Source organism: Lichtheimia ornata (assembly GCF_029851405.1).
Source record: "Lichtheimia ornata isolate CBS 291.66 chromosome Unknown scaffold00024, whole genome shotgun sequence".
Taxonomy (NCBI): Eukaryota; Fungi; Mucoromycota; class Mucoromycetes; order Mucorales; family Lichtheimiaceae; genus Lichtheimia; species Lichtheimia ornata.
Window position 1 is genome coordinate 79,692 of NW_026695344.1, and position 10,765 is coordinate 90,456.

At 44.0% G+C, this 10,765-nt stretch overlaps 3 protein-coding genes across 3 annotated transcripts; 2 read left to right on the plus strand and 1 right to left on the minus strand.

Annotated features, from left to right (window-relative positions):
- Positions 1-445: 445 nt before the first annotated feature.
- O0I10_005764 (CDP-diacylglycerol-serine O-phosphatidyltransferase) lies at positions 446-1,325 on the plus strand (the record flags this gene model as incomplete). The annotated part of the gene is made up of 3 exons (XM_058485802.1): positions 446-757; positions 886-925; positions 997-1,325. 3 exons carry the CDS (start codon positions 446-448, stop codon positions 1,323-1,325), a joined length of 681 nt encoding a protein of 226 aa, XP_058343325.1.
- A 739-nt stretch (positions 1,326-2,064) lies between these two features.
- On the plus strand, positions 2,065-3,082 carry O0I10_005765 (uncharacterized protein; the record flags this gene model as incomplete). The annotated part of the gene is made up of 2 exons (XM_058485803.1): positions 2,065-2,611; positions 2,679-3,082. The coding sequence occupies 2 exons, from the start codon at positions 2,065-2,067 to the stop codon at positions 3,080-3,082; spliced, it is 951 nt and encodes a 316-aa protein (XP_058343326.1).
- A 285-nt stretch (positions 3,083-3,367) lies between these two features.
- O0I10_005766 (uncharacterized protein) lies at positions 3,368-10,607 on the minus strand (the record flags this gene model as incomplete). Its single annotated transcript, XM_058485804.1, has 23 exons — positions 3,368-3,396; positions 3,452-3,558; positions 3,616-3,772; positions 3,842-3,987; positions 4,041-4,138; positions 4,193-4,405; positions 4,466-4,524; positions 4,609-4,871; positions 4,931-5,110; positions 5,170-5,434; positions 5,493-7,083; positions 7,143-7,405; positions 7,463-7,580; positions 7,632-7,721; positions 7,777-7,857; positions 7,923-8,176; positions 8,237-8,620; positions 8,683-8,764; positions 8,828-8,976; positions 9,035-9,090; positions 9,146-9,514; positions 9,588-9,740; positions 9,838-10,607. 23 exons carry the CDS (start codon positions 10,605-10,607, stop codon positions 3,368-3,370), a joined length of 5,877 nt encoding a protein of 1,958 aa, XP_058343327.1.
- Between the last annotated feature and the right edge of the window lie 158 nt (positions 10,608-10,765).

The window sequence follows — 10,765 nt, forward strand, 5'->3', positions numbered from 1 at the left end:
TAATCACTCCCTCTCCTCCAAACACCAAGGTCATATGCCTGTGGATGTCTAATTAAGCAATGATTGAATAGCATTTTATTTCAAGGATCATAAGGTAATTAGGTATCACAGATCCCTGGGTATGGGATTGGGACTTGCTGCATGAAAAAAATGACATGCAAAGGGATCATGATGATGACTCGGGGGACTACTATACTACTACTATTGATGAGAGTGCACACATGAGATGATACCCTTTCGTCATCAGTCTTGGCAGTTGATCAACTAAAAAGGACATGTGAAGTATACGACTTGCTTGTCACGCCAAGAGAACTCTCTTGCTGCTGTTGCTGTGCCAAAGCGGAACCGTTGTTGTAGCATTTTCACGGCGTTTGCCCAGCACTTTTTTCTCTCCTCCTCCTCTTCTTCTCTTTCCTTCTCTCAGTCTCACACACTTCCTTGTAATATGAGCACCAAAACCGATCAGCCGTCAATGGACACGCAACCTAAGAAATACAACGATCAGCAGCAAGGCCACTTTTCTTTGGTCCGCAACTTTTACATTGCCGATGTCATTACACTTATGAATGGCGTGTGTGGAGTCATGTCGGTGTTCGCGTCCATGCGATATCTTTTGTCGAGTGACATTCACGACTTGTATTCAGCACTGGGGTTCATGCCATTTGGATTGTTTTTCGATTTCTTTGATGGTCGAGTTGCTCGTTGGCGTAAAAACTCATCCATCCTTGGACAAGAATTGGATAGTTTGGCAGACTTGGTAAGGAAATGTGAGCGAGAATGATACACACCGTGTGATGGGATGATGGGAACGGAACAACGGGATTGATTATTGGGAGAAACGTACAAACACACACACATTGACCTGATGATGGTGATGCATATTAGATCTCATTCGGTGTAGCTCCGGCGGCACTTGCATTTGCAGGTAAGAAGATCAAACCCATCCATTTTCATCCCATGTTGCTCATCATCACCACCATCCATGATTACTACTAGTGGGCATGCGTACATACCTGGATACAGTGGTCTTGACATACTTTGTATGCTGTGGAATTGCACGATTAGCACGATTCAATGCAACTGTAGCATCGCAACCCAAGGATACAACCGGCAAAATATCCCACTTTGAAGGCACTCCTATTCCCACTTCGCTCACATTAGTTGCCATTCTCGCCTATTTTGTCTCACAAGGTCGTTTCCTCGATGCATTACCTGGTCAATTGGTTCAACTTGCTCCTACTTGGGATTTACATCCTTTGGTTCTCATGTATGCTCTCAGCGGCACCCTCATGGTCAGCAAGACATTACGTATCCCAAAGCCATAATAGTGTAACCCCCCCTTTTTTTCCCTTATTGTAACTTGTTTGCTTGTTGTTGACATTAAAGAGGTCGCTCTTTTTGTATACGTACACAACTCTCTTGTTGCCCGGATTATGACAGGTTGTATTTACAATCCAACGTTATCGATATAAGAAGATCTTCTTTATACAACGATGTATACTACCACTCTACCTACCCCTTCATCTTAAATGCCGTTAACAAATCCCGGGAATTGAATACATGAACCATAATCACATGCTAGTTGAAAATCACACTAGGGAGTGGGATGGGTTAAGAAACTTGCAGCAGCAGCAGTAAGAGTAAGAATCAATCCCCTAACAGTTTCATGATCACTGTGAGCAACATGAGCCACCTTCATGTTGTCGCCTTTTATTTCAGCCGCATGTGGGCCACCAAGGATTCAGCAAGAAAGCAGCAGCAGCCAAACAATAATGTACAATAGAGTCATTAGCTGAGCAGCAGCGAACACTTCAGCTGCTTTAAAAGTGGGTATGATTAAACCCTGAGGTCCCTATAAACCTTTATACTGTAAGTGAAGTTTGAAATGAAAGACTTGGTAATATCGGGGGATGACCTTAACACCGAGCCGAAACACAAATCTTGTATGATTCAGGCACATAGCAACAACGACTTTCAAGTGTATATAAAGGGCAGGATTCGCTGGTTTGCATCTTGAATTATCATCCACTTGTCTTTCTCATCAACTTTGACGAACATACCAATATGACCAAGCACGCTCTCGGATTCGATGAAGATCTCCCCTCAGACGTTTATGAGTTCAACGAAATGCGCAAGCGTGCTCGTTACTCCAAGACTGGCATTGCATCCTTGCTCAAGCCTCCACCGGTGTCTCAACATTTGCCAGGCTTTGATAACGATGGCAAGCCAACCTTCCGCCCCTATGTGGGTTCAGGCAAGCTTGATGGCAAGTATGTCATTATCACTGGTGCCGATAGTGGTATTGGTCGTGCCATCGCCACCCTTTTTGCATTGGAAGGTGCTCTTGGTATCACCATTGTGTATCGTGATGAACGTGAAGACGCTGACGCCAAGTACACCAAGGATACCATTGAGGCGCAGTCGAAATGCAAAATCAATTTGATTGCCCGTGACATTGGTTATGAAAAGAACTGTCAAGAGATCATCGACTCGCACTTGGAAAAGTTTGGTCAAATTACTCATATCGTCAACAACGCTGCTGAACAAACCAAGAACCTCGAATTCGAAACCATTGATACCTCCATTGTGGAGCGTACTTTCCGTACAAATGGTAGGTTGTTGTGGTCAGCATATATATGGATGAGACATTGTTGGCTTAAACATGTATTGTCTACTAGTGTTTGGTCCCATGTTCCTTACCAAGCTTGCACTTAAGCACATGAAGGCGGGTGGTGTGATTGCTAACACTGCCTCTGTTGCTGCTTATCGTGGTATGGATAACCTTGTGGATTATTCTTCCACCAAGGGTGCCATTGTGTCCTTCACTCGTGCCTTGTCACAGCAGCTGGCCCCACGTCGCATTCGTGTTAACGCCGTTGCCCCTGGTCCTGTTTGGACACCACTCATCCCCAACACCTTTACAGAGGAAGAAATTCATAACTTTGGCTCGTTCCCTCCATTCAAGCGTCCTGCTCAACCAGCCGAAATTGCAGCTTGCTTTGTCTTTATTTGCTCGGACATGTCCTCCTTCATGACTGGTCAAGTTGTTCACCCCAACGGTGGCACCGTCATCAACACCTAAAGTAGTAAAGGATTATACAGAAGCCTATAGCTACATTTGTTCAATCAATTCTCTACAACAATACAATGGCAATATTCACATGAAAACGTTGTTGACTATGTACTCAGCAAAACAATGAGCATCCTTATTATTATCCTTTTCAATTTGAACTTCACTATTATAGAGACTTTCTTGTATTGTGTCATTCAATGCATCACATACACAGCGGCGAAGATAATATTAATTTACAAAGGAGGGAAAAGATAATACAAGTGGGAACATTTTGGGTATATCGTATGGGTTGCTCTATTGTTTAAGCTCGTTTTGCAGCATGTCTATCCCCACAATCAATATACATCCATATACCCTATACCTCATTCCTTCACTTACCGTGCCAGACAACACGCTCATTGGATTCGCTTGTTCGCCCTGTCGCTTCTGAATCACGGGGATGGTAAGGCCCAGCTTGTAAGCTCCTATCAAATGTAGGGCTTCTCCTATTGAAAGAGCAAAACATTGGTATAGGCATTCGCTTTCCATATAATCACACTTACAAATCACCGCCAGAACCCATGGAAGCATTATCATCAAACATGCGACTGGAAAAATCAGCTGTGGGTGTAGCAGGAGTGGGTGGAGCGGAATAGAGGTCCATCATATTAAGCGGCCGTGATATGCGATGTTGATTGACGACAATAGCTGGTGGTGCGGCTGCGAAAAGGAAAACAAAAGAAGACACCTTAGCATTCGTTTAAAGAGTGTGCCCATATAGATACTTACCAACGCGTGATTTCTTTTTGCTTTCAAGATGCTTTAGGAACTTTTTGCGCAGTGCAATCGTCTCAATCATGCCCTTGACCCGATCAATCTTGATTAATGCCTCAACAGCTTCTTCCCGTTTCTGGTTGTTCAAAAGCTCTTCAAGTCTACAATATGGCTGTTAATGAATGAAGGGACACTCTGCATAGATCAAACATACAAAAAGGCATTTTCAGGAATCACCAACTTGCGACGTGCAATCATCAACAACATCTCATTGAACGAGACACCCTTAGGCCCTTCGGATAATGCCGCCTCCTACAATCATACATTAACGTCCCCATCCCTATCCTGTGATTGAGCCTAACTTACCCAGTATAAACAATCAAGATCATGTTTTCGTTGGTGAATTTCGGCCTTATCCAAAGCATTCAATCTTGCTCGTAGCCTGTGCAAGTCCACGCGTACTTGGTACTGGTTCTCTGATGGGTCCAACAGCCGTTCATCCAAAGCACATTCCTCGTGAAGCGACTTGTATGAGAATTCATGATCGTAAATACGTATCCGAAAGGCACCGCTTAGTTTCTAGTATTACCAATGAGCTTTCCTTTTCCTTCCTTGTCAATCGTTTATGATCCAACTTACTCGCCAAAAGCCAATGTACTGCTTAGGTTCAATGTATCCGATCCGGTTGATATCTACATCTGCCCATGCCTTCTTATACGTGAGTTTCAGTTAAGGATATGGATAGTAATACACAATGCGACATCATATTCTTGCATATGCACATGCGATATAAAAAGGATATTTTCTGATCTCGTCACGGTTCACAAGCGAAAAGTTGGAGGCGATTTGGTAGACGTAGGAAAAGTTGTCGGCAACCACGGCAACAAAGATGGCGGTAAAGATGTACATGGAAATGATGTTGAAGCTGAGAAACAGGAAATAGGCCCAACTTTTGGATCCACAATCAGAATCAAGGTAGTTATCGGAAACGACACAATCGGGCGACTCCACCGTAAAATCGTGCATGACGGTATTCCACGCCTCCCTAAACACAATCATTAGCATCATCAAAGGGCAACAAGCGAATCCGCCGCACATCCTTACCCGGTAGAAAACCGCACCAAAGAAATCATGGTATTTGCATAAGAACGAAAGTTGACATGTTCGGTTGTTGCTTGCGTGCCATATTTGGTCAATGCAAAGATCTCCATAAACATGATACAGTAAGTAGTCAAGACAATGAACCACACGGCAAAGACGTTGACGATTTGATATGCCGACGCACTATTCATTCATGCAAAATTAGTTCGCCGACAATGACACGTGTTTGTAAAAAACCTTACGCAATGATGGTGAAAAGCTGATTGAGACTATCGCTTCGCTGTACAAGTTTGAAACAAAGGGCGGTCATGAATAGCTTTTGTGCTTCGACGGTCACTTGTTGCTCTTGGTCGCCGAAGCTGGTGATGATGGTAACCGTGCTTCCACTGACAACAATCAAATCATACAAATTCCAAAGATTGCGCCGAAAGGAGTTCCATCCAAGACCAAGAAACTTGATGATGATCTCGATCCAGTAGATTCCCACGAAGAGCAAGAATACATAACCTGTTTTACACCATGTTAGTATACAAACCTTCATTGCCTACGGTTTGCAAACCCTTACCTCGAGCAGTATTATATCCAGGGATGTCGTCGTCTTGATCAAACTCGGTGCATAAGAACAGGATGTTGAGCACAATGGCTCCTGTCATGAACTTGTAAAACTTGCTACGTTTGTCAACCACCACATCAAAGCACCATTTCCTTAACCAGCTCGTTGGGATCTTTCTTGGGCGCTTTGCAGGACGCATTTGGCTCAATAGCTTTTTCAAATCAAGCCATCGTCGTTGATCCGCTGTCATGTACGCTGTGCCATTACGCCTTGAAAAGTTCTCCAATACCACACCGAGGAAGAGCGAAATGACCATGATCGAACCAGCAATATTGTAAACCATGAAAAAGATACCACTCAACTGGCTTGCATCCTGTTGAGGTGACATGTCCTTGCCCACGATGCTCATGCTTACTTCGAGCACATCGATCCAACCTTCACCACTTGCAATTTCAACTAGCACCAAGAGCCCTTTCCAAAACGAGTCAAAGCTGTAGACATATGGATTGTCCCATATACGAGGTGCATAGATCTCAGTATCCTCAGGCATTGGTTCTTGAGTACCCAACATTCCTTCATAGACGCATAAGGATTTGGTGGTAATGTCGTCGCCATCATCGTTACAGAAATAAAATAAGCCTTGAAATAAATTTTGACCATAGAGCGCGAAGGGAATGATCAAAAAGATGCAAAGAATGCCGGCATCAATGATATGTGGTAAGCCTTTGACGAGGATTACGGTGAACATTTCTCTTGCAGGTCGTAACAAATTGATGAGACGTAGTGCTCTCAATGCCTTGAATGCCCGAAACGCACGTTCAACACCAGTGGATGATGCAAAGTTGCCGAAGTTCGAGAGATACAATGAGATGAGTACAAATAAATCCAAGATGTTCCATCCATTCAAGAGATAGGCATTGGGAGCCAAGAGAACGCCATCAGCAATGACTTTGATGATGAATTCAGCCGTGAAAATAAAGGTAAACGCCCAATCAATGTGCGAGAACACCATCAAGTGTGCTGGATTATCACGATTTTTGAATTGATACACGGGTGAATTGTAAATTGTCAGCACCACGGTGGTCACCACTGAACAGCTGATGATGCCGAAAAAGATCCAACTAGCAACCAGCGAAGGTTGTGCGCCAAAGTATCGCTCACCACGACTAGGAGGCACCATCATTTGACACCATCGACGTATAGGATTGCTTGGATTGAAAATATACAATGACTTGTCATAGGTTGGATGGGCTGCAATGAATTCTTGTCGCTGTGCTCTGCGTTCTTCTACATCCAACATCACTGCTTCGGCAATTCCAGCAGCTGTCGCATCACGTGGCGCTTCCAATATTTGGCGAATTGAAGCAGGATCCATATCAGCTGATTTGCGCGTATCATAAAAGGTGTGAAATTGGTCAAGTGGATTTCGGTCGTCAAGCATAAAGCTCTTTCGGGTTCCATTCGGGGATGCTGATGCGTCGTTATGCCCACCACCACGATGCAACAAGTTGTCGAGAAAACCACGCACACCAGAAAATCGTTTGGTATCTCGAGGTCGTGTGCCTTGCAAAACACCAGGTTGCTTTTCCATATCAGCATGCGACTAGTAATTGAATAGCGTTAGTATATATGTGTATACCCCATTGTATCTCTTTCACCTACTTTGATCACATCAGCATTCATAAAGTCCCTAATAGTCGTCTTTTTTGCCGGAAGCACCAGGTTGGTAGGCATGTTGCCGACATTGACGCCTTTAGGCTTTGCACGAAAGTATCGATAGATATTCCAACGACTGATGACAGGATCATGTTTTTCAACATGCTCTTGTTGTCGCGCATATTGATCAACTTGTCGCATTCGCTTCTCTTCTTCAGCCGTTTCAAAGTTTTCCATAAGAACAGCAATAAACATGTTGACGAGAATGACTATATTTGAAATATCAGTATCATACATGTCAAATGATGAATGGAGCCATTACTTACAGTTGGAGCACAAGAACCATAAAACAAGAAAAAGAGCTGTGATTGCCGCTGTTCTCGATGGCACGCTCGATTCCATCGCATTGTATAATACTGTTGTCCAATCTTCTCCTGAAAAGAGCTACAATGAAGTGAGCATAAATGTAAGAATGGTCCATTGGTATCATTGTACCTGATTCAATGCCACAAACGAGTTGTAAATCGAAAAGAAGCGCATTTCCTCGTCAGAATCATTCATCATCCCCTCGAACAATTGGAAAGCCTAAAATACAGCACCGTAAGCAAACGTAGTGTGAATGGTATTGTATGCATCTTACCATTATTGCACAAAGAATGGTTGCTAGGACGATGAAAAAGACCAAGTTGATCAAACCCCAAGCACTGCCGAGGACACGCACCTACATGAAAAGGGGTCCATTTAGCCATCATTTATCATAGTCCATGCTCTCAAGATTTCACTTACACTAAGCGTCCTGATACGTGGAATACTCAACACCACACGATAAATACGCAACACCTGGAATCCTGTGAGCCATGCATACACTGGGCGATTATCGTGGATGGGTGGTATACGAATGATGCACGTGATGACGGCAATAAGCAAATCCGTTCTGTTGGTCTTGGAATGAAAAAACTTTCGCCAATGGGGGAATTCAGCAAAGAATCGAAGGATGATCTCAATCAAAAATGCAATCGAGAATATCAATTCGGCTGTGTCTACAATCATCCATGCGTATGAGAGACAATGAAACACGCCATACAATGACCACTGCTTACCAATCAACTCCAATTGCTCATCCGTCATATCATTGTTCTTTAAGCCCATCACAATCAAATCAATCGCCACCAAGAGCACCCAAAATGGTTTCGTGTATCTGACCAGGTTGGCTAGTATTCTGGATTTGCTCCCGCTTTTGCCAGAGCCACCTTGACCAATAGACCATCCTTCAGCTGCATCTGCCAACACTGGTTTTCCTCGAGAAGCGGTGAATGCCGAATGTTGCGAATCTTCACGTACTTTGGCGAACATTTCGTTGATGACAGCGACAAAGAGATTGATTAACCAGTAATTCATGATGATCACAATGACTGTGAAATAGAGCGAGACAACGAAATATTCGGCATCCATCATGTCGTACATTCGATCGGTCCACGTTTGATCTAAGGGAGTCGTGCGTGCGTGTTAAACATTGTAGGGTTGGATCACAAGTGCTATAACTTACTACCAGCAATGATCACGATAATCAACATGGATGAGAAAATGTTGTCAAAGCTGATGGTGCCACCAAATGGGTTCTCGGTTTCCTGCACGTCACCTTTATGCATCAATGCATCTATCCTATTCCCCCTTCAAAGTTGTATCCTTACCTGACACACCAAACCTTCTTGGCAAATAAAACCTTTTGACCATGGACCTGGGGTACCATCCTTTAGCAGATATGGCTTTTCCACGCCATCCTCCATATAGCCTCCACAATACTGTTGCAGCTCTTGGATATTGGTTGGATCATCGGGGTCTTTGTATAGATATCAATTAGTCAATGACTCATGGCTCGGATAGAGACTATTGCATACCATGCCAAACACAATGGCGTAAAAATGATCCCTTGAAAGCTTGTACACCGACAATTCTACCCGATATGGTCAATTTCTTGTATCAAATTACCATATATGTATTGGACTTACGCAAAGATCACAAAAAAGAAGAGCACAAACGAGGATACGTTGACAAGCAATGGACCCGCTTTCTTGAGACTTTGAAGAATAACGCGATTGCTGTTGGTGATGAGTAATAGCCGTAACAAGATCATAGCTGAGAGAGCCTTGAATATGAGGATTCGCCTTGTATCACCAATGATGACTTGACCAGCACATGTCAAACCCAGATCAATCCAGTAGCACATGACTGATAGTAAATCGATACGATTCCAAGAATGCCGCATAAAGGCCAGAGGTGGGATAACGGGTATGGAAGATCCATTTTCATCGGTCACGTCGATAGGCTTTGGCGAGAACAAGAAACCAAATGTGATGATACGTATTGCAACAGACAGCCTTTTTCGACAAAGTGTAAGTAACACACGTATATAAACCTTGATCCCTCACACACACACACATGGATACTTACGTATAAAAGCAAAAGATGCCGAGCAATACAAATTGATCCCAAGTCTCACCCCAATGTGCTGGTGGTTCTGGTTGTGGATTGTTTCCCCATCCAACGATAAGCAATACGATACCATGGGCAGCAATGATCAGCATCATGAGTGTTTCCATCCACCTATGTAATACAAAATACAGAGGCACAGCCCATCAACCAACCCCCTTAATTAGCTATCCAAACCTCTTGCATTATTCCGCTGCATCCCCAATCTTACCTCCATTGCAACATCTTTGCAAACATGCGTCGAAGGGGATTCTCTGGTCCAAAGATGCCCAGACTTTTGCCTGCAAGGATGATGCCTCTGGATTTGCGTTGACGTTGTACGAGCGGCATGATTTGTTGTGTAGGAGGTGGAGGCGGTGGGGGTGATGATGGAGAAGATGGCGTATCTTTGGATGTTGATGTCATGGGTATCGATTCTTGGATCATTGGTTGTTCATCAATGGTCGCCATGGTATTATTATTGACAACTCGCCTTGAGACTCGGCGTAAAACAGTAGCAACTTTGCGAAGGGATTGGTTGCGTCGAGGTGGTTGCGTAGGTGATGGATCATCGCCTGCCATGTTGGCTGTCAATCGTGCTGTATCCGAGTAGTCTTGTTCCTCGTTTGAGTCATACTGTGAATGGGCTGCTAATGAAGCGATCGATTCAGCTCGAGAAGGTCGACGATAGAGCGGTTGTTGTTGTTCGTCAAATAGAGCGTCGAATTCCTCGATCGGTACTGGATTGGTGGCGATTGTGTTGCGTCGAACCACAGAGACGTCAGGCTTAGGTCTCTCACGGATAGCAAATGTCATGAATGCATTGGGTGGTGGACGCGATGAAGAAGGAGGTGGTTGTTGTTGTTGAATGGGAGTTGCATCGTTGACCAAGTTGGGCTGTTGCTGGGCTTCGAGATCTCTATATGGATTGTTGGAGGATAACCTGGAGGAGGTATCACCACTACTGCTACCGCCTTGCAGGTGGTTCCTTGATATTGACATTGAGACAAAGCCCCCTTCTTGTTGCCCCAGTAGAGAAAAAGTGTGGTGCACAAAGAGAAAGGGAGAAAGAACAAAGGATGAACAAGAAGGAGAGAATGATGTTGAGAACCGAAAGAGGAAAATCAGGCACCGTTCAATTCGCCAAGCCCGCTCTACAC